Source organism: Protopterus annectens, chromosome 2.part0 (assembly GCF_019279795.1).
Source record: "Protopterus annectens isolate FY-2018-M chromosome 2.part0, PAN1.0, whole genome shotgun sequence".
In the NCBI taxonomy this organism is placed as follows: Eukaryota; Metazoa; Chordata; order Ceratodontiformes; family Protopteridae; genus Protopterus; species Protopterus annectens.
In genome coordinates this window covers 280,539,443-280,564,300 of record NC_056728.1, presented here as the reverse complement: position 1 = coordinate 280,564,300, position 24,858 = coordinate 280,539,443, and the positions used below count along the sequence as shown (strand labels likewise).

The window sequence follows — 24,858 nt, the reverse complement described above, 5'->3', positions numbered from 1 at the left end:
TTATGATAAGATAAGACAAAAAGAAGTGAAGAAAACTGATAGAATAACATTTTCCATTTTATGGACATTACGGATGTAGAGCCTTAACGAAGTTAAATTTAATGGAAAAAAGAAGTTATGTCTTACATAACATTTCATCTGTGTTGTCAATCTTTATCTGTTCTTGACTTGTGAGTATACGGTTCCGATCCTCAGAACTGATCCAGCCAATATATAGCTTGCGTCAGCCAATTGAAATATTGTTTAAAAGTGTAAATAATGTATACAATAACAACTATGTAAATAACGTATATAACTAATTATATCAATACAGAACCCCTACACTTTTATTCTCTTCAATATTGATTTTTCCCTCAGAACTCCCTGATGAGGCAGTGAAGTGATAGACAGAACAAAGAAAGGCCTCTGAGTGGATCATCTCCTCCTGAGTACACAAATCAACCCCTCCATGTGCCAGAATAACCAACTTCTCACTTACATTCAGAATTCTTAGTCAAGGACACCTGTTCCTGAAGTCTCCACAGTAAAACTTCACATCTAAAGGAGTCCAAATAAACTTTTTTTTTTTTAAATTCAACAGACTTATCAGTGTTCAGACTTCTTCGTGCTTTTTAATAATAGACTCGTAAGTAAAAGAAAACAATGAAATATGGCTTAGGAATATTAATCTTTTGTGGCCTACAAGGGCAAGAAATACACTAAGTAAAAATCCTTGGAGAGTTATCCACTGCCTTACTTGCAGAAGTCACCCCCCCCCAAAAAAAAAAATTTCACAACATAATCAATTGAAACTAGTTTAGTATAACCACAAAAGATGCAAAGATGAACCTCTCAACAGTACTAAACACAGAGGTCTAGGAAGCAAATAATGGAACTCACAAAGCTAACAGCTTAATTGTTTATTTCAAGTGGTAAAAGGGGAAAAAAAGGCCAGTGCACATTGCTCCACTTTGTAGTCAAGCCATGCACTCCAAGTACAATTGGTAATGTTTTAAAAGAATAAAAATGCAACTTTAGAAAAAAATGAGAGGAGAGGAAACACCATGGGTCTGTTAACATGAACAAAAATATACTACTGCACGTGTAGGTGTTAGAAAAAGTACCAGCTTAATCATCTTATTACAGAAAGATTCTTAGACTCTCAAATGTTGCATACATAAAAGAGGTAAAAACAACTGCATTAATACGGCACCATTTTAAATAATGTGACATGTTAAATACACAGGTGAATTTTACTGCTGAACCTTGCCAAAATAATCACAGAATAAAATGACTTCGGAAATGCCAAAAGGACATGGCAATGATCTATACCACAGTCAGAATAAAAACACAAGGGGGCTGCAAATACAGTATATATTCATCATCAAACATTAAACTAAATGCACAGCTGGATCTCTCAACTTACAAACCTTGTCTGCAAACAATGTGTGTACTTGATCCCTAAAGAAAGAAGAGCTTTAATCCAACTGCAAGCATATCATTTTCAGATACCCACTTTATCTTACTCATGGGTACAACAGACTTAAGAGATCATTCTAGCATCCAATGTATGTAAGACAAACAACTAATCCTAAATTGGATTCCAATTCATCACAGGACGGACACACACACACACACACACACACACACACACACACACACACACACACACACACACACAACACACATGTAGATCTAGTGGCAATCTGAACTACTGCCAATTTAGTTACCTTTGACATGTGGCAGGATGGAAGCTTGGTGAAAAATACAAGTGGACACAATGAAAGAGGCTCAGCAGAGAACCCACACCAGCCAAGAAATGAGCCACAAACCAAGTGATAAAAGCAATAATGCTTTAGGCTATACCAATGTGGCACTATAACAACTGTTGGCAAAATCACTAAGATGAACACTAGACATTACTTCAACACATAAAATTATAACAGTAACTTACCTCCAGATCCCAACTGTTTATAGAACCTGTATTCCAAATGTAACTGAGGAGCTCTTGATTTCATTGGTTCCTAATTTTAAAGACAAGAAATATAATGTTAATGTTAGATATGACTAACAGCTTCAAATTCCCAAACATCTACCATCCCACATATAATAAAATGCCAATGTATGCAGCATAGTTGATTCAAACTACAAGCACACAACAGGGACTGCAATGGTCCAAGCTTAATTTGACATCAAAGCTGATGTTTCATAATATCCAGGCACTGATATATGCATATGCTGAACATAAAAACAGCAACATCCTTTTCAGAGCTGTCAACCTTTAATGTCTACTCCCATCACTGAATATCTTTCACAAGTTTCAGTAAGGAAATGGAAAGTTTAATTATCCTGCAGATAAGTCAAAGTTATGTTCATACAAAAAGCAGTGCTGGTTGAGCAGGTATAGCCTTGGTAACAGAGGGACTGATGTCACAGACGTTAGAACAGCTTGGCACATTTTAAAATTTCCCAGTTTATTTTAGCCCCTCCTTGTATCCATAACGTATCATAATGTCATTCCCTTCAAGATATTTATCTTGCTTTGGAAAATTCTGCAACCTGTACATCACCACCTTTGACTGGAGAATGAAACAATCTCCTGCAGTGTGTTACTGTACAATACCTGGTGAAAAACAAGACCACTACGCCACAGCATCATATTAAACTGCCTTGAAGTTCAGCATTGAGAAAAAAAAAACACCTGCAATGTTTTTGAGCTCACTAAACAGCTCTTTAGCAACAGTAAAGTTTAAACAGTGACTTCATTAAAAAAGGGTAAAAAGTAAAAAAGAAGAATGCATGTCTGTATACGTATGTATGTATTTATGCGCGCACATGTGTGTGTGTGTGTGCGTGTGTGTGTGTGTGTGTGTGTGTATATATAACAGAAAGAATGAAAGAGAGAGGCAACACTGTCTTTGCCAGTCAGTAGCATTGCCTTGACAATAGCAAATGTAAAACTCTAATGCATGGCATTACTGACTGCCCTTAATCCTCATAGAAAGAAAGAAGTTTAAAACTCAATGTCTGGCATTACTGCCTGATCTTAATCCTCAGCAAATTTTCATTTTACTCAGCGCAACTATACAAGAAAATCAGTTGCAGCAAAGAAGTAAAAGAACGACAACAGTTAATTTGATTTTTTTTTTTCATTCTGTGATACATCTGGCATGTATATTCACTCAAACTGTCTGCTGTGTATCTTTGTGTGGGTGAATTTCTATGTATATGTGAGTGATTCTGTGCTTCTGAATGTGTGGGTATGTGTATAGACACATTACATATTTGCATAAAAAGAAGTTACATACTTACCATAATGTTCCATCCGTGTTGTCCATTTTCATTCTTCAACTGCTGGGTTCGGATCTGAACCTTGCATCCGACTTGGACATTACTATAGCTCATCGCTACCAAAAAGCTCTCGAGTTCCTCCCTTACCCATAATGCACCAACCTCTAACATACCTCAGATTTTGTTTGCTATCTTATAAGAAGTACAGAAATATACAATAAAACATTTCAACAGAATAAGCCATCTCTGGAGCTCAACAAGAAAGCCAGTAGTGTCCTTATGATCTGTTGATCTTCCAGAAATCATTTGTGAGCAAGGTCGTGGGTGCTGGGTGGGAAGTTGAGGAAGAATGAAAATGGATAACACAGCTTACTTTGAACTAGCCTGAACTGTTTTTTAACTGATTGCTGCATTATTTTAAAATCTGCACTTAAAAGTTACATTTAGTCGAATTTGATCGAAAGTTTGCTTGTTTGTTTGTTTAATTTAACTGTAGAGGCTGCCCACTAAAGTGTGCTAGCCTGTGTAACTAATTTATCACTGTCTCTGCATTTTCTGTGTTTCTACCAAAAAAACAAAAAAAATAATCCTTGTTTTTCCGCCTTCCTCGACTAGTTTGGACCAGTTTACAGGCATTGCTGTATTCTGGGCTGTGGTGTAGTTCCTGTGTTGTCCATTACCTTACTTGGATAGAAGGAAGTTTCTTTGCTCACCAGTGGGAGTCGCCAAGTCTGCTCTTCAAATTTTCCCTTAAGGAAGCTCTACTCTTAGTAGAACCAGACTACTCACTGTATTAGAAGCCTAGCACTTGTTCTCAATATTTCTCTACTAAGTAAGCACTCTTGTACTAAGTAAAGCACTACATCTACTTACCACCCCTGTGAATACCCACCTCCCTTAAAGGTATATCACCCCCTTATACTGTTCTAGCATGTCGAGTGGTAGATTACTGGCGTCGTCTCCAGTTCAGCTGGTCAATCTGGGCATCTTGAGACAATGCTACAATTGTCTCATGTACACAGACAACCCTCTCCTCCCCCCAACAAACACAATTACATGTGAGAGATGCAACTATATAGCCAAACTGGAGGCTGAACTCTCTCAACTCAGGGCTGGCATGACCAGACAGGAGGAGATGGCAACCACACACACACAACAATCCCAGTCCCACATAGACCTACCACAACTGCAAACCAAACACATAAAAACACAAAGACATACTCGGAGGCTCGAATAAAAAACTTACCAAAACAACAGAGGCTCCCAAAGCAGACATCCAAAAATCCACCACCTCAAAACAAAACACATGCAACACATACTTCAATAAATCAGTGTGTCGACCAATCGCAGCCCTTAAGGCCAAACACCTTGCCTGATACACTAGTAATAGGTGACTCCATAGTCAGACACACTGATGTCCCACTGACCAGGCTGAACAAGGAGAAGGTGACTGTGAGCTGTCTATCGGGGGCTAGGATCCGCCACATAACACAAGCACTCAGGTCACTCCAAAGCAAGTACAAATATGACTCCGTCATTGTCCATGCTGGTGTGAATGACCTGAGACGTACCTCCCTGGACTACATGAAAAGAGACAGAGGAGCTCTCCGATTATGTAGCCCAGGCTGGTATGACCCTGACCCTGTGCAGCATCTTGCCCTCACCAAGAATGACACCACAATACAAAGACAAGATGATCAGCTTTAACAATTGGCTTGAGTACTCGTGTCATTCTAAGGGGATCCAATATCTGTCTGCCTGGGATGATATGTTGGACAAGCCACGCTGCTTCGCAAGGGATGGCTTACACCTGTCACCACTGGGCTTCCGGATATTGGCTAAGGCTCTTGCCACCCCCATAATGCCTTTTTTAGGCAAGGCTCAAAAGACAAACCCACCTCCTTAGAAAACAAAAATGGAAAAAACTAAGGGTAATGCTGCTCAACGCCAGAAGTCTAAATCTCAAGATGCAGGCACTTGATGCACTCCTCAGCATGGAGAACATCGACGTCTGTGCAGTAACTGAAACCTGGTTCAAGGCTCCTGAGAGCACCCCAGCGCTACCAGGCTATACCTCGTATCATGCTTTTCGCCCCAAAACCCGGGCGAACCACAAGGAGGGAGAGTGTCCATATTCATAAAGGACACCCACACCTCCAGGTTAGTAGCAACACATGAAGCAACAGAGACCATACAGGTGCAACTAACCATAGGCAAAAATGCTATACAACTGGTAGCATGTTACAGACCACCCTCCCAATCTCAAGAACCCCACTCAGCCTTCCTGAAAACATTGGAGGATATGAATGTATCACAAAATACCATCATACTGGGAGACTTCAACTACCCAAACATAGATTGGGTACATTATTCTAGCCCTAATACCCTAGCCCAAAGGTTCCTGGAATTCATAAATTCAAATGCACTGGAACAACTAGTCACCTCTCCCACTAGGGGAGAAAATATACTAGACCTGATCATCACAAACATGGGGACAAAATGCTCCACACCGGAAGTATACCCCTCACTAGTGAGATCTGACCACAAACTAATCACCCTGGATATACATATCCCACCTCCACCCCCAGCACAAAAGACCTCAGTGAAAAACTTCTCAAAAGCAGACTTCACTCTTCTTAAGAAGGAGATGGTATCCTTTAAGCCCACTGTGCCAGTGGATACCACATCCCGCAATGGCGAATCCTTCACAAATGCTTTCTATGGACATATCCAGGAATGCATGGATCATGCAATCCCAAACAAATCCAAGTCCCTCTCCACCAAATGTAAGCGTCCTGTCTGGTGGACCTCAGCCATAAACAAATTGTATAACAAAAGAAGGAAGCTACTGCACGTCAGAGCGAAATCCCATGAAGGGAAGACGTCTCTGATCAACATTAGCAGAAAACTACATTCTCTCATAAAAACATCCAAGGCAAACTTTGAGAGAAAAATAGCTAAGGACACTAAAGATAACCACAAAGCCTTCTTCAGCTATGTTAGAAACCTGGTGGAAACCCTCAGATATGCTCTGAGTTGGTTCACAACAACAAAAAATACACTGAACCCACAGATAATGCTAACATTCTGGCTGACAGGTTCAGTGCAAACTTCTCGCCTCCTTCACCCCCAAAAGAAGAAATACTTATCCCAGCTGAATGTAATCTCCCTGTCATCTCAGATGTCCAAGTGAGAACCGCCCTAAACAAAGCAAAAAACACAGCATCAATGGGACCTGACGGTATCCCGGGGTGCGTGTTACGAGAACTCCAAGAGGAGCTAAACCCACACATAAAAATGCTATTTAATCTTAGCCTTACTTCGGGTTATGTACCTGTACACTGGTGTACAGCAACAGTGGTCCCACTCCACAAGGGGGGTGCCTCTACAGACCCTGGAAACTACCGCCCCATAAGCTTAACTAGCCTGGTCTGCAAAGCTATGGAAAGAATCATTATGGAACTCATAAACAGAGACATAGGGGACCTACAGACACTTGACCCCACCCAGTTCGGCTTTGTGAAGGGCAGATCCTGCCTTTTAAACCTGGTTGACTTTTTCGAAACAGTCACTAGAGCCATTGATGAGGGCAAAGCAGTCCATACAGCATACCTGGACTTGGCTAAGGCCTTGACACAATACCCCACTCAGGCATCATAGATAAGCTGAACAGCTTAAAAGTAAACCCTATGTCACTAGATGGGTTGCAAACTGGCTAAAGGACAGAACCCATAAAGTTAAAATCGCTGGAGCAATGTCAGACTCAAAGCCAGTCACAAGTGGTGTCCCACAGGGATCTGTCCTGGGACCCCTCTTGTTCGGCATTTATTTCTCAGATGTTAAAGCAAACATGGGAGGGCTGTGGCTGACAAAGTTCGCAGATGACTGCAAACTAGGCGCCATAGTCGATACACCAGCTGACACACACATCCTACAAAAAGGCTTCACTGAAACGGACAACTGGTGCCGTAGTCACGGCCTTAAACTAAATGCCAAAAAATGTATAGTCATCCCTTTTGGAAAAAACAAAGTACCCACAAATTATCACATTGACAGCAACCCACTGAATACGGAAAAAGTAATCAGAGACCTAGGGACCCAAGTAGACAGCGACCTCTCATTTGACACCCACGTTGCCAAAGTGGTTAGAAAAACATTCTACCTTGCACACCTCATCATGAAGGGATTCACATCCAGATCCAAGGATGTCATTGTACCCTTATATTCCTCCCTCATCAGACCCATGATTGAGTATAATGCCCCATTTGGTATGTACCTCACCCGGCACTTGCAACAGCTGGAGAGACCACAGAAGTACCTCACCAAAAGGATCAAGGGTCTCCAACATATGTCTTATTCCACCAGACTAAAGAAACTTCAGCTCTATTCAGTGGCATACCGCCTGCTCAGGGTGATCTCTGCCTGACGTACAAGGCCATGTCCAATCAGGATTTGATGGACATGCTCCACCTCAAAAAATCCAAATCCATCAGGACCACGAGAGCTAAAGACTTAAACCTCGGCACAAGTATGAATAGGACATGCTGGAGGGATAGATTCATAACCCAAAGGCTTCCCATGCTTTGGAACAGGATCCCAGTTCGTATTAGGCAGAGCCCCTCACTGACTCTCTTCAAGAGAAATCTTGATGAGTGGATGGGAGATCGAAAATTTACCCCAGGGGTCACATCTGCGTCACTGCTAGACAGGGGCACAGTAAACTAATTCTATTATATAAGGAGACCTTCATTGTGTCACTACTAGACAGAGGCACAGTATTCTAGATTTATTCTGTACATTTTTGTACCATTTCATGGGGTGGCAAAAGCCACATCACTATGGCTAGGCTTACAAATGCCCCAGGGCATATAGCCTAGTACTATACTATAAAACTATGAACGTTACTTTAAGTACATAATGTCTTTAGCTGAGGATGTCAATTTTCATTCTATCCAAAACATATGGGACAAACTCCCCAGCTACCTGAATCCTGGTTGGACTCTAAGGAAGGACATTCCTGAGCACAGTTGAGCCAGCCAAAGGCTGCTCTTCCCCTCGACCAGATCTAGCTTGTAATGAGTAATGAAGTTATGAGGATTAGCCCAGGCTGTAGCCGCACATATATCACCCATGGAAGCGCTAGACAGAAACACTGAAGAAGTTGTCAATATCTAGCTGAATGGGCTCTTAAAGGTTTTGCTAAGGTGAGACCCATTCTGTTGCAAACAAATGATATACAGTCCATAAGCTATCAGGCTAGAGCTACCTTTGCAACTAGTTTGCCCAATTTAGAATCTGAAAAGGACACAAATACTTGACCTGACTTTCTAAAATCTTTCATTCTGTGTATGTAAAAATGCAATCATCTGTGAACGTCCAATAAATGCAATACATATTCACCTTTGTTTGCAAATTTAGGAAAGACGACCAGCAGATTGATGGATTGGTTAATACTGGATTCTGACACCACCTTAAGAAGGAAACAAGCGTTGGTACGTAATGCAACTCTATCCTTATGAAAAATCAAGTAGGGAAGTTTAGAGGACAGAGCTTGAAGTTCTGAAATTCTCCTAGCCAAGGTAATAGCCACTAGAAAGACAGTTTTCCAGGTCAGGAATTTAAGATCACATTTACCTGCTGGCTCAAATGGAGACTGGATTAAGGCCTGCAGTATCAAATTTAAATCCCATAGTGGAATAGGATCTTTATATGGAGGTTTCAAAAGGAGGGTGCCTCTCAAAGGCTTTACAAAGCTTAAATATAGACAGTAAAGAATTCTCTCAAATCCAATATGAAAATTAGAGATTGCAGCTAAATGAAGTCTAATCGTTGAGGAGCTAGCTCCCTCATTAAAAACTGTTGCCAAAAATTCAAGAACACTTTGTGCAGGAGCTGAAAAGGGGTCAATGCGTTTCTGTTATGCCCTAAAAAAGAATCTTTTCCATTTACTTCTGTAATGTTTCCTTGTGGAAGCCTTATGAGAAGACAAAAGTAGGTGATGGACAAGGGAAGAGAGCAGAGCATTGGTTGTCTGGCTATTAACATAACTGGAGAAACCACGCTGTTGGCTTTAGGTTTGAGATATCTCAGTGAATCATGCCCGTCGGGTGAGACAGGAGGTCTGACATCAGATCCAGAATCCAAGGTGGGTCAAGTAGGCCAGTAATGTACAATGAGGAGGACTCTGCTCTTCAACCTGGCAGCTTTCTGCAGAAATTTTCGGATCAAGGGAGTCAGGGGAATAAGCATAATGGAGACCGGGGGGGCAATCGTGGAGTAGAGCATCCCTCAGTGATTCCCCCAGAGGGGGATCAGGGTAAAGAAGCTGCTGCACTTGGTGTTTAGGGGGAAAAGCAAAAAGACTGCAGCAAGGCTTGCTTCATCAACAGAAAAGCATTACTGTCACATTCATGTTGACAGACCACTTGTGAGATAATAGAAAGGACCTGCTCAATTTGTCTGCTATCACTTTGGACTTCCACAGAATGTGCATTGTTATCAGAAAGTGGTTAGATGAGATCACCCACTGCCATACTCTTGAGGATTTCTTGATACAAGGGGTAAGACCTGGTTCCTCCTTGTTTGTTGATGTACCGAAAGTACCAAACTGCTGACATATTCTCTACCAGAATCGCAACTGTCATGAAAGGGAGCGAGTCTTGGAAGGCCTGCAATGCTAACAGCACTGCTCTCATTTCCAGAACATTGATATGCATGTTGGCCTTTTCCAGGACCAAGTGTCTTGGACTGTTTTCCACAGGAAATGCCCCCTTCCCGCCCAATCTGGGATGCATCCGTGGTCACCATGGCCTTGTGTTTAAAGAGAATGAAAGGACGGCCTTGTAGAGCCTGATCTGATCAAATCCACCACCAAAGATATCTCTTGCATGCCTGAGTGATTCTTATTTGAGCTGACGTGTTGGTAAAGAATAAACCATTGTGTTACCAGCATCCACTGAAGAATTCTCATTTAAAATCTTGCTAGAGGAACTAGGACTATCGCCACTGACATTGATCCTAAAGCTTGCAGAATCAAGTGGGTTGAGATTGTGGCACTGTGAATTATTATTCTGACCTGGAATCTGATTGTTTGTACTCTTGAGAGAGGAAGAGACACTGCCACTGATACCATATCAAAAACTGCTCCTATGAATTCCAATGTTTGAGACTGTTCTGAGATTTGCTTGTAATTAATGGTTATCCTCAAATAGGAGCAAGTCTGGAGTACCTGATCTCATGCTCTTACGAGCCTGGTCGGTGCAGAAATGAGCCAGTTGTCCAGGTATAGAAACAATCGGAATCCCTGCAATGTGAAGTTAGCTGTTATCACTGCCTTGCATTTGGTGAACACCTGGGGGGTGTGGTGAGGCCAAAGGGTAGTGCTCTGAAATGGTAATGACTGGCTCCCAGTCGGAAGAGTAAATACCTTCTGGATTGTCTGTTAATTTTTATGTGATAGTATGCATCCTGAAAGTCTACAGAGCACATCCAGTCATCCTTGCACAGAAAAAGCAGAATGGACTGAACTCTGACAATCTGAAACTTTATGTGTCGAAGTGATTTGTGCCTGTTGCTGAGATCCAAAACTGGTCTCGAGTCCCCTGTTTCTTTGGCACTAAAAAGAATCTTGATTAAGTTACGGATTCTATCTGGTCTGGTGGGACCTCTTGGATGACTCTTTTTCTAGCAGCTTTTGTATTTCTAGTAATGCTGTTGCTTTCCTCTGACTTGGTGAAACATTAGGAATTTTGCATATAGGTGGAGGAGATGGGGAAAAGGGAATTATAAACCTCTGAAAATAATGCTCTTCACTCATGTGCAGTTATCTCTAGCCAGGCTCTCTGGTGCATGAATAGTCAAACCACGATTGCCTCCAGAGGAGGACAATTGGGCCTCCTGTCAGGAGCACTGATGTGGTCTATCTGTTTAAGAATCCCTGGACCCTTTGTCGGCCTCCTCTGCCACATGGGCATTGCCGTCCATTCGAGGTCCCACCTCTGCCCCTGGGGGAACTATCTACACATAGATCTTGGAACAGATTTCCTAAGCCACATCTTTTGACCATCTCATTGATTCCTAGAAAAGGATCTTTGAGGGGTCAAAAAAATACACCCACTGCAGACAGGGTCTTTCCATCTTCTCAGACCTAGAGAGTGTGCCCTTCACTTTTAGGCCAAACAACAAGCATCAAAGTGTGCACTGATTAATGAAGACTTGAAGGACTCCACAAAAATCACACAAGCACATTCAGGCATGCCTCCTGGTGGAAATACCTGAACCCGACGCCCTTGAGGCCCCTTCAGCTGCATGTGAGACAAGCCTCATGGACGAATTCAAACCAGATTTAAGGGTAGCCAACTGTGAAGCCACAGAAGATTGAGCCCCAGCAGTAGTGGTCACTGCAAGGGATTTTGAAAGTTCTTAGATCAAGTACCTTTGTAGTCTCGTAAAGTGTGCCGAATAGAAGGACAAAGGTCGCTAAAGCATACACACTTCCCAAATCTGTCCAACGCCCTAGACTCCCTGTTAGAAGGGCAGACAGAGGAACTCTGCTCAGCAAGTTCCTTTTTGGTAACCACTGCCAAGACCACAGCATCTACAGGTACACACTTACTCCAGAATTCCCTACCTATCAGTGAAGCCAGAATCCAATCTTGTCTCTTGGGGATTGGCTCAACTGAGTCAGGTTCCTTCCATGCCCACCTAGAGATAAAGTCAATGAGCTCATCAGTGGGTGGAGTACCTCAGGAGGTAGACGGGCCAGCTCCAAAGGTTTCCAGGAATACTGACTCCTGTCTAAGGACCAACGACCTCTCTTGTTTAAAGGACCACTGGAATGTCTTCAAATGAGAGGTCTTCAAGAGGTGGTCATGGGGACTCTATCGAAATCCATATCCTCAGTGACCAATTCCTGATGGGAATCCAAGTGCATCCTAGGATCGGTCTACTCTACAGAAGCAGAAAACCCTCTTCACTACCTCAAAGGCAGAACGTTCCGGGGAAAAGGAAGACAACGGTGCTGAGAAAGCAGGCTTCTGGCTCATAGAATCCCTCCACCCCAAAGGCAATCTCCCAGAGGCAGAAGTCAGAGCAGAGTTGTCCAGTGCCAAAGCTCCGAGGGGCAGAGATGGGTCCGAAAACTTCTAAGTCGTCTCCAACACCTTGGACCTGACAGGACCACTCAGGCTCAGAGAGTCAGCCGGCTCAAAAGACATGAGAGCCGATGCACTCAGAGATGTCTTCGGATATGAACCAGACCGACTCAGAAGACTCGGATCCAGGGGCTCTGAAACAATCGGTCAGATCATTGGGGAAGTGACATGAAGGATGAACTTCCTGACCTGTAGTGGTAGGAGCCAGGACAATTCTCATCTGAATCTGCACACTGAGAAATATCATCATCATGTTGTCCACATTGGCTTTGGTTAGACTTCTGGAAGAACAAAAGGATGCCAAGAATGGGGATTTTGAATGTCAGAGTTCCAGAAATGGAGATGGAACTCTAGACGATACTGGGTCTACAGTTTGAGAGTACCTAGTCCTATGTAAATATATTAGATCTAAGGTGCTTGGAGCTGAAGAAGAGGCGGTCAGATCCAGTACCCAAATTGTCAAGGAAATTTTCGGATCAGACTTCTGCTTTTTCTTGGGCGGCTCTAAAGGAGTTGGAAGATCCTAACAGTTTGGGAGATTTTAAAACGGTCTCCTTAGTTTTGGATTTGGAGAGCTGAACTCCAAAAATCACTTTAGAAAAGGGTGTTTGAAGCACCCCTTTCAAAATGAGTTTATTTTAATGATCAGCAGAAGTCCGAGGATTAAAGTTTTGACATATGTTGCAATCAACTTTCAGGTGATGAGGGCCTAAACAGTACACACATAGGGAATGTGCATCCAATAAAGGCAAGTTGTGCCCACATTTTTCAAATTTCTTGAACCCTAAAGGACCTTTTTCTGACATTCTGACTACTGTAAAAAAAATCACAGAAGAGAGGAAAGGAAACCTTTTTTTTTTTTTTTTTTTTTTTATGAAGGTTAGCAATGCCAACAATGCTAATAAGATTACACATAGGGTGTAGCTAAAACAAAAGTGCAAGGAAAAGGGAGGAAAATATCAACTATGGTAATTAGAATTACAGCAATTTTAACAGAAAGGGGAGAAAATATACGAATACATGAGATTTATGAATTAGAAGTTATGTACCTACCATAACGTTCCATGTTAGTTGTCTTCTCTCGCCTTCTTTCTTGCTGGATGGGTTCGGAGCCGATCCTCGGCTCCGACTCGGCACTTGCTTTAGCTTGAGAACTCCTTTTACCAGCTTGAGGCAACCCTACATCCCATGATGCAAGGCGGAACTACCTCAGATCTCGTTTGGTAGCTAACCTACCCTGCTAAAGACTATCCTAACATAATCAGGAACACAAGTTCCTAATAGAAGTCCTCATATGAAGGCTCAGGAGGAAAACAACGTAATAGGAACTCTTCAAGATCTGTCCAGGCCAGGGGGAAGGAGGGAGGGACGCAAGAAAGAAGGCGAGAGAAGACAACTAACATGAAACGTTATGGTAGGTACATAACTTCTAAATGTTAAGTTGTCAATCTACTTCATTCTTGCTGGATGGGACCAGCGTCCTAGCACCTGTATCCCGGGTGGCTCAATGGAACAGACTCTTGAGAACTGTGGAACCAAAACTGGCCCTATCTCTGGAGGCCAAGTCCAACTTGTAATGAGAGACAAAGGTATGAGGCGTGGCCCAAGTAGCTGCTGCACAAATGGTATCAATGGGTAGTCTATCCTGAAAGGCTGCAGAAGTGGATAGACTCCTGGTTGAGTGTGCTTTTGGTTTAGAAGATAGCTGTTTGCCTCTGAGAGAGTACACATAGGAAATGGTGGAAGTCAACCATCTGGATAAGGTCACTTTAGAAACTGGAAGACATATCCTGTTTTCTGCATAGGAAACAAATAGTTGGTCCGATTTTCTGAATTGTTTAGTTCTATGCAAATAGTACCTGAGCTGACGATGGACATCCAAAAAATGCAGTTTCTGCTCAGCTCTATCGGAATAGTTTGGAAAAAAGACTGGTAGATCTATAGATTGGTTAATATTGGTTTGAGACACGACTTTGGGGAGAAAGGAAGGGTTAGTTCTTAATGATACCCTGTCCTTATGAAAAACCAAATAAGGGGAACGAATGCAGAGAGCTTGAATCTCGGAAACCCTTCTTGCAGAAGTAACAGCCAGTAAAAATATAGTTTTCCAGGTCAATAACTTCAAAGAACATGAAGCAGACGGTTCGAAGGGAGGTAGTATCAAGGATGCCAACATTAAGTTTAGATCCCATTGCGGAGGAGGATGCTTTATAGGTGGTTTTAGGAGAAAAACTCCTCTCAGAAAGGCCTTGCATAATCTATGAGACATAATGTTATTGTCATGCAAGCCAACATGATACTTGGAAATAGCAGCCAGTTGTACTTTGACTGTAGATGACGAGGATCCTGAATGAAAAACCTCCGCCAGGAAATCTAAAACAGAATGTACAGGAGCAGTAAAGGGATCAATTTTTCTGGAATTTGCCCAAATAGAAAAACGTCGCCACTTGCTAGCATAAACAGTCCTAGTGGACGACTTCAAAGAAGACACTAAAATGTCTCTGACTGAGTCAGAAATCATCAGTAGCCTGGCTAGGGAAGGAAGTGGAGCAACCAAGCAGTGAGGTTGAGAGAATGAATGGCCCGGTGCTGCTGACCCGACTGGTGGATCAAGAGATCCGGAACTGGGTCCAGATGCCAGGGCTGCACCAGAAGGTGACGATGCAGAGACGGAAACCAAATTTGTCGAGGCCAATATGGGGCAATGAGGATCAACTTGGACCTCAAAACGGTGGCTTTCTGAATGACTTGTGGAATCAAGGGAAAGGGAGGAAAAGCGTACAAAAGTCCCCGGGGCCAATCCTGGGTTAGACAGTCTCTCAGGGGTTGGCCTGGAAGGGGAAAGAGAGTGAAAAAATCGGGGCACTTGTTGTTTTGAGGAGTAGCAAAAAGATCGCAACAAGGAGTGCCCCACTTCAGAAATATCTGATCCACTACAGATTGATTGAGAGACCACTCGTGAGGCATCAGAATGGATCTGCTCAGCCTGTCCGCCAATAGGTTGGACCTGCCGGGATGTGCGTTGCTATCAGAAACCGCTGAGAAGAGATCGCCCATTGCCAAAGTCTGAGAGCTTCTCGACATAACGGATAGGACCTGGTCCCGCCCTGTTTGTTGATGTACCAGACCACAGACATGTTGTCCGTTTGTACTGCAATAGTCCCCGTGGGAAGAAAGTCGTTGAGGGCTTGCAACGTTAAAAGCACTGCTCTCATCTCCAGGACATTTATGTGCAGATGGTATTCTATGGGTTGCCACGTCCGTGGACCATCCTGCCCTGATAATGCCCCCACCCGATCAGAGTGGCATCCGTAGTGACTGTGGCAACTGGATGTGGTGGAATAAAGGGTCGGCCCTGTTGAAGAAGAGGGTAAGTTATTCACCAGTTCAGATGAGCTCTGCGACTGTGTGACTAAGATTTCGTGCCTCATCGGAGACTGTGGTACGACCACTGCGTGAATAGCATCCACTGCAGAAGACGCATGTGGAAGCGAGCCAGTGGTAGAAGAACAATGGCCGCAGCCATAAGACCTAGAACCTTCAGTATAAATCTGGCTTTGATCTTGTTGCTTTGCAATAGAATCCGAGCAATTTTTGGATGTCCAGAATTCTTTGATCTGTTAGTTTGGCTAACATTTTGACGGTGTTTAATTCTGCCTATAAAGGTGATAGATTGGCAAGGCAGCAGAGAAGATTTTTCGAAATTTACTGAAATTCCCAAACTCCTGCAAAGCTGTAGAGTGTAGTCTCTGGACTGAAGAAGCTGACACTTGGTGGTGGCGGAGAGGAGCCAGTCGTCCAAGTAGGGAAACACCTGGAATCCTTGACGTCTCAGATGAGCTGTGACCACTGCCATGCATTTGGTAAACACTCTGGGGGCTGAAGTGAGGCCAAAGGGCAGTGCTCTGAATTGGTAATGACTGGTCCCTAGCCGAAAGCGGAGAAACCTTCTGGAGCGTCTGTGAATCTTTATGTGATAGCACGCATCCTGAAGGTCTATAGAGCACATCCAGTTGTCCTTGCCCAGAAAGGGCAGAATGGACTGAAGCGTGACCATCCGGAATCTTGCCTTCTTGACAAATCTGTTTAGATTGCTCAGGTCTAATATTGGTCTGCAATCTCCCGTCCTTTTGGGGACCAAAAGAATCTCAGTAGACGCCGGATCCTACCTGGTCTGCCGCACAGTCTGGACGGCTCTTTTCTAGGAGCTTTGAAACCTCCTGTTCTGCCAAATCCCTTTGACCGGGTGAGATGTCTGGAAGGGATTGTAGAGGCAGGAAACCTTTGAAGGGGATTTTGTAACCCTCGGATATGATCGACTGTACCCACATCTCATGTGATAGGGATTGCCAGGCTACTGGGTACAGTGAAATCCTTCCCCCGACTGCCTCCAAGGGTGGACAGTCGGGCAACACCTCAGGGATGCTGAAAGGGCTTCTCAGGAAGAGACTCCCTGTTGCCCTGGTTCTGAGGACCCCTGCCTCTAGGGCGTCTATTATTGTTACCCCCTCTGCCTCTGGGGGTAAACTGGCCACGTGCGTCCGGTGTAGCTCCTTGGGCTTTACGGAACCACATCTTCCCCCCCTTCTGACCCTTGGGATATGGTCTAGAAGGAGTGGAAAAATGGACTCCAATGGCAGAAAGAGTTTTACCGTCCTGCTCACACCTGGTCAAGGTATCCTTCACCTGAGGTCCGAACAAAGCCGAACCATCAAAGGGGGTATTAGTGAAGGACGCCTTAAAGGGGTCCGCAAAATTACAAAGCCGCATCCAGGCTTAGCGTCTAAGAGCAACTCCTGTGCCTGCGGCCCTGCTCGCTCCATCGGCCGCATAGGATATGAGCCGCATGGAGGAGTTAGATATGGAATTCAGGATTGCAAGCTGCGAGGCAATCTTTTCTTGAGCCCCAGCAGCAGAAGGATCCTGGACTACTTCACCCAGTTCCTTGAGAATATCTCGTTGAAGCCTGGTGAAGTGACAAAGATAATTCAGCGAACGCATAGCAAAGGTCGCTGAAGAAAACATCCGCTTTCCATACCTGTCCATGGTCCTAGAATCCTTGTTAGGAGGATGGACAGGTACTGAAGGATCCGCCAGTTCCTTCTTAGTGGCCGCCACCACCACCATAGCATCCACAGAGACACCCTTGGAAAGGAACTGTTTGTCCGAAGGGGCCGTGATGAATTTGGATGGTCTCCTGGGAACAGGTTCCACAGAATCTGGAGCCGCCCACGCCTTCAGAGCCACTACCTGCATAAGTGGGTCGAAAGGCGGAGACACCCAGGAGGTGGAGGGTCGGGATCCAAAAGCCTCCAGGTATACCGACTCATCCTCGGAGGGGTCAATGGAGGGCCAATTCCCCCTCTGTTTGAGGAGCTCAAGGATGTCTGAAAAGGAGACATCCTCAGAGGGGGACCGTGGGGAACCCTCCGACTCATCTAAGTCGGTATCAGATGTAGTAGACTCAGGGGAGTCTGTGTGTTTCCTCTTACACGTCCTCTTCTGAGGGGGTTCCCCTGCAGGATCAGGAGAAACCTCGGAAGAGGAGGAAATTCCCAATGGGGAAACCTGGGGCGATGGATCTCTGGGCCTGAGAGCAAGAGGCTGGCAAGAGGCGTCTGCAGGCACTGATGAGGGAGAAGCTAGAGGGATGGACCGTTGACCAGGCTCAGAGGCCAGGACACTCCTCATCACCTCAAAGGCTCCCCTCCCCGGGAGGCCGGAATATCCCGCCCGAGGAAACAAGAATTCCGGCTCCAATGAGAGGGAAGGCTCCGAGGCCGATGTCGGCGCCGAGCTTACCAAAGCCGAAGCCCCGAGAGGGAGAGCGGGGTCGGACAAGGGTCCGATGCCACTAGCCCCCTCGGAGCCGACAATGGAAACTCGACGACCGGATCCCTCCAAGGAAGGCCTCAAGGAGGAGATCGGAGCCGAGGGACGGAGCCGAAGGATGTATCGGCTCGGCACCGAAACAGTCGCTGTCCCGAGAGCTCTGGCTCCGAACTCTGGTGTGGAGTCGGAGGAGGAAGTTCAAGGGTGAGGCTATAGCGAAGTCTGTTGAGACGGGCTATGGAGCATTTGGGCCAGTGCCTGAGACTTCAACAGCCTGCTTACCACCCTCTCTAAGTCGTGGTCAGACAGCCTGGAAGATCTCGAAGATCGGCTCCGATGGCTCGCTCCGACAAAGAGGAGACCCTGGAGCCGAGTGGATACTCAGTAACGAAGGGACCGAGATCTCTTCGGGACGAAGCCATCGGAGCCGAAGTCCCCTGAACTCCAGATGGAGCCGAAGGTTTCTCGGCTCCGATGCTGGATAAGGTGTCGGCTCCAGCCGGAGCCGACAAGGCCACAGTAGACAAGGTATCGGAACCAGCCGGTGCCGAACCCACTACTTTATGGTAGATACATCGGTTCCAGCGGAGCGATCTCGCTCCGACGGAGCCGGAGCCACCGGAGGAGGCTTGGATACTGAAGCCTGAGCCTTCGGTGGCTTAGAAGGTTTCCCAGACCCTGCTTTAGAGGGAGAACCTTCTGGCTTAAGTAAGCCACGGAGGATAAGCTTATTCCTCCTTTCCTGCAGGACTCTCTGGCTAAAAGAGTGACACAAAGCACAGGAGTCCTGCAGGTGCAAAGGCCCCAGGCAATAAACACAAGAAGTGTGACCGTCTGTCAGAGACATTTTCTGACAACACGAGTCACACTTCTTGAAGCCTGAGACCTTGCCTTCCCTAGACATATCCTAGGAGGAAGTAACACACACAAACCCCAACAAACACACAAAATTAATCCCTACACACAACACACAGGAAGGGATTAACCAAAGGGGTTTTAGGCCTAACTAAAACTTTACACTAAAGGTTATAAAAAGGTTATAAAAGTTTGAAAAACAAGGGAATAGGGTGGGCTGTAATTCACTACAGACTATACTATGAATACAAGGGGAAAATAAAACCCTAACTAAGCTTTTCTGATTTTAACAAGAAAATCACTTACCTCAGCTGGCAAAGGAGACCTCTTTCGCTAAGCGGCAAACGAGATCTGAGGTAGTTCCGCCTTGCATCATGGGATATAGGGTTGCCTCGAGCTGGTAAAAGGAGTTCTCAAGCTAAAGCAAGTGCCGAGTCGGAGCCGAGGATCGGCTCCGAACCCATCCAGCAAGAATGAAGGCGAGATTGACAACTTAACATAAAGAGTTAAAGAAACTTATATGTGAACAACACTCGAGCGCTAAAATGGTGACCACATCTTACTCACGAAGCAGCAAATGAGATCTGAGGTATGTTAGGAGTTGGTGCATTATGGGCAAGGGAGGAGCTTGAGAGCTTTTTGGTGGCCATGAGCTACAGTAATGGCAGAGTCGGATCCGAGGTTTGGATCCGAACCCAACAGTTGGGGATAGCATGAAAATTGTCAACATCAGATCTTATATTTTGGATGTAAAATATTTCCTCCAAAAACAATTAACATGTTCCAATTGCTACAGCAAGTTGGAAACATTAGACAGAGAAACTATTGTACATCAAACACAATTAAAATAAATAAATAAATAAATAAATAAAATAAAGTGCGTGTTATAGTTGAAATAATGCCCTTCCAGGGGTGTAGAGGCCCACTAGTGGCATTTAGCCTCAGAACACCCCTGGGTGTGCATTATTTCCACAATAATGCACACCCAGTCGGGCATTACTGCTTGTATGTAATATAGACAAAGACTAGCTGTAAGTATACAGGCCATGTTGAAGAAAGAAGAGAGGGAAGGAAGGTGGGAGTGATACAGAGAATGGAACTGCTCATCCAGACTTATTACAGTAACTGAATTTTTCTGGTATGCAGATATCCATCCTCGGGGAAAGCAGAGCACAGTCCCATGTTAAATTCTTCTGAAAGGTTTCCCTTATGAAAGCATTCCTGGGCCTGGATATCATATTCAACTTAAAATGACATGCAAAATTGCACAAATACCATCCAGGGCTGCATTCCAGAAGGCGGCTTAGCAAGTAGCAATTACTTTAGTAGAATGAGCCACTGGAAATGACAGGATTACTGCAACTGTTATAACAAAAGTACAACATGCAATCTGTAAGCCATTCGTTACTTCAGACTTTTTTTTGTCAAAAACAGAAATAAAAAAAAAAAAAAACCTTTTGGACAGACCTAGTGTTATGAATGTAAAGCTTTCAACTGTAAGTGCACGTTCACACAGTAAAGGAAGTATTCATCACAATTATATCATATCAGGCAGATGTACACACTGCTTGAGGTTGGCTTTTGTAACACTTAGGATAAAAAAAAGATTAGCATGCAAATACATCCCGACTTTAGAACAGCTCAAGTAAGGGGACTGGCTTACAAGAACTGCAGATCAGACACTCTCACTGAAAAGGTAACATATTTATTTACTGACATTTGATTACCGGGAAAGTCCGACTGGGCAGAAGTCCATTTTCAGCGGAGGCCCAAGGAGAAAAGCACCAAATTATTACAAAACTTTTTAAAAACAATAAGTTTACAATCTTCAAAAATAAAATAAAAACATCTGCAGTTTAAATAATTAAAACAAATTAGACAAAACAGAAAAACACTGGTTAAGAATCAATATGAAAAGGTACTTGCTCACATTTAAGCATATAGATTATCCTGGTTTTGAGCAAAAAAACAGAGCCAGATTTTAGTTAGGAAGTCTTTCATAGTGGTTTTGAAAGAGAGGAGAGGGTATAGATCTGATAGATACAGGGAAGGAGTTCCAGGCTTTAGCAACTTTGTACGAGTACAGACAATGCCCAGCAGATTTGCTATGCTTGTAGACAGACAAGAGATTTGGTCACTGGATCGCTATGACTGAATGGGAACATAGTAGTGTAGTATGTTTTTAGTGCTGGACAGGCAGACAGATGCTGGATAATTTTATAAGTGGTAAGAAGTTGTATATGTTAGTTGACTTGGCAGTTCTAACCAATTTAGACTTCAGTGCTATACAGTGGTGGGTTCTGAAAGGGGTATATGCTGCAAATTTAGCAACTTTGTTATAGCATTTTCAAGTATAATTTTTTGTGAAGCCTGAAGATTAGTACGGACGGGAATGCCATTAAGAAGAGTGGGGAGGAGAGAAGTAGTGGTAAGTGTAGTTTTAGTTGTGCCAGTGATAAAGGTTTTGGCTCTGTAAAGCATCCCTACTTTGTGATGAGTTTCCCTTATGCAATTTTGTATATGCCGGTCGAATACAAGATTATCATCCACTATCAACCCTAACAGTTTGCTATGAGAAGTGACTTCAATGGTTGTATTCTCAAGGATGAGGACTTCATTTTTTTTTCATGTGAGAGGGATTTTGGGGAAAAAAAGTAGTAGGTAATAGTTTGGTCTTTTTAGGGTTAAGCATGAGTTGTGAGTTACAAAGCCATGTTTCAGTGGCTGTTAAATCTTCCTGAGTAATTTTTTGGAGGTGTTCGTGTTGTGGGATGTGCAAATGAGAGTGGAATCAACTGCATATTTTATTAGAGTGGCCTGTTGCGTGGAAGTATAGAGGGTGTTAGTGAAAAACATTAAACAGGAGGGCACCCCAAGAAAATAATGTCTTTCTGGAAAGGAAATTCATCTCTACAATAGTTGCACATTCAAAAGGAGGAATACTGAAAGGCTTCATATTACTTTTAAATGTTGTTAGCAGCCAAAAAAGTATAACAAGAAAATGGAATCAAAGACTAAACCAAATTTAGAGAATATAAGGAGTACCACAAAAGAAATTAAATAAATGGAGGTAGGATCTTTAAAGGAAGGGAGAGGTAAAGTGCATAAAAATATTTGGGATCAATACATAAAAACTACTGATCAGAATGTGTGATGGTTGGTAAGAACTGAAAAATATAAAGGCATGACAAACACTATTATTGAAGTTATGAGGAAAATGCATAAATCCTATAAATGACAAAAAATGGTTTTGATATTATCATTATTGTATTTGAATGCATACATAAACTTGGTTAAAAAAGGTGGGAGAGCTTGCTTCTACAGCTAAAAAAAATTCTCTGGAGGGACCAGATCTTTCAATGATGGCCTCAAAGGAAGATTTCTTTAACAAAGGAAGTCAGGGGAAAAGATTCAGAACCATGGTGAAAACTTGATGAGTTATGCAAACGGACCTTAGTTGAGTGACTCGTTCTAGACTCAGGAATGTGTGCAATGTGTTAGCGGTACAGAGAATAGGCAAGAGGGGGCAGGAATTTACTGCAGAAAACTGACAAAGGAACCAAGGGGGCACATAATTACAAAGGGAAATGTAATAGAAATGGAAACAGGCAAAAACGCACTGGGATTACAGACTAAATATTTCCTTCCCTATCAAGGATTGATATCAGAGTATAGGCAAACAGAAAGGAACGGGGGGATCCTAAGTGAAAGCCCAGCGCTGGTATAGTTTTTAGTACAACCTAGAACAGAAGCTGCTGTTAAAAAAAGGGATAATTAGTACAGCCTATACAATACTGCATGACAACTATAGGAATCCATCAGAGGATGTTGAAGAGAGACTGGATAAGCAATTCACAAAAAAACAATAGGAGGATGTATGTATGGCACCCAAATAAGCAACAACATTTAGAAGATTTAGAATCCTTGCATAGAACTGTCTGCACTATTTTTATACCCCAAGCAGGCTCCCAAATAATTTTCCTTGTTTAGATGGCCAATGTTGGAGGTGTGACAGAGAAGAGGTAATTGTGACATATTTTTGGGAGTGTAATGAGATCATGTCAGAGTAAAAATCCCCTGCAGACTACTCTTCTATACAGTCATTATCAAGCTAACATTACATAAACTCCTCAATTTCTGCCTTCCCTTAAACCTCACTCCTCCAAAATATTATTCTGGATGTACTGTTTCCCCAATGCAAAGTTTTTCAATGTAGTTTGCTCCTACCCTTTTCTAAGGATCCCACTTCCAGTTCTTTTAGCTCGATTACAATATTCACTACTTCAGGTACAGCTGGGTTAAATTTTGATTTCCATTTTCTAGTAATTGCTTTTTTGGCAGCCACCAGAATTAAACTTATAGCAAGGCCTTCCTATGTCTAGGCAATTTAGTTCCTACAACACAGCTAAAAAAAATAATTTCCTTAGTTGCACTAATTTACACACCCAATATTTCTGAGAGTGTACTCAGTAGGAAATTTTTAATATTACGCACTTTCTTATTCCAGAACGGTACTTAAGCATCTCTAAGTCCTGTTAAGATCTAGGCTTCCGCTAAAGCATAACAATGGCCAGTACTAGCCACCACAGAACACCAGCAGAATCAAAAACAGCTTAAAAAGCAGATACATCCCTCACTCTACCACACTTTTAGAGAAAAAAAACTGTGGTAGAGTGAAACATCTAACAAATTTTTATAACCAGTAGCTCCTTGGGGGGGGGGGGGTCTGCTTCTATCTGTATAGCAGTACAAAATCATTTCAAGCTGTAAAACACTTGCCATTAATGCCCCTTTTTTCTTTAACTGGTAGTGCATGGAGCAGATAAAGTTCCATGCACTAAAAATAATTATCATTGGGTCTCTCCAATCATAACTAAAGTACAGTTTTGTACTTACCATAAATGTAGATGTTCGAGTGTATACCCTGCTGCAGTCATCATACTTGGGTTATCCTGTCGTCAGGCGGTCCCGCAGTCGGCCTGAATTCCAAAGTCTTGGTCCGGCGTTGGTTGCTGTCGCTTCTTCCCTGACTTCAGTGCGCCAGGGGTATATAGGAGGCATCCAACGCCATTTTCTTCAGTTTTTCTTGCCCCAGATGTCAGGTGCCCCCCCCAAAATGGTGGTCAGAAGATAGTACCAATCATAATTTTTTAGCACAAACAAAACATCCCTCCAGCTATAAGCAAATACATCACAAAGATAGTATCAGATTTTAAGGCATTGAAAGGTTTTAGTTAGTTAGGTCAGAGGGGATGGATGGAGGGCAACCTGGACTTCAGCAGGGTATACACTCGAACATCTACATTTATGGTAGGTACAAAACTGTACTATGTTCATCGTGTTACCCTGCTGCAGTCATCACACTTGGGTAGAATCCCAAAGCTAAGGATGGGAGGTGGAGTCAAACAGGGTTAGAGGAGGCTAGAAGGCCCTGCAGAACTGCAGTGGCGAAGCCAGCTCTAGTCTTAGAGTAAAGTGGTAAGTGATAGTGTTTGGTGAAGGTGTGTACTGAACTCCAAGTTGCAGCTTCCAAAATATCCTTGGTTGGTACCCCCCTGAGGAAGGCTACAGATGTAGCTACTGCCCTGGTAGAGTGGGGCCTTATGCTTGCAGAAACTGGTTTTCCATGGTGGGTGTAGCAAAAACGAATGCAATGTCTTATCCATTTGGAAATGGTCTGTTCTGATATAGCCTTTCCTTGTGAAGCTGCAGCATAGGATACAAAGAGCTGGTCAGATTTTCTGAAAAC

General features: G+C 43.4%; 1 protein-coding gene across 7 annotated transcripts in view; it reads right to left on the bottom strand.

Annotated features, from left to right (window-relative positions):
* Positions 1-24,858, bottom strand: part of CSNK1G3 (casein kinase 1 gamma 3) — a 2,843,512-nt gene that overhangs the window by 857,790 nt on the left and 1,960,864 nt on the right. For all 7 annotated transcript variants that reach the window (XM_044060767.1, XM_044060768.1, XM_044060770.1 and 4 more), the window contains one exon: positions 1,934-2,003. In XM_044060767.1, the coding sequence (XP_043916702.1) occupies positions 1,934-2,003 (70 nt within the window). The remainder of the gene's footprint in view (positions 1-1,933; positions 2,004-24,858) is intronic.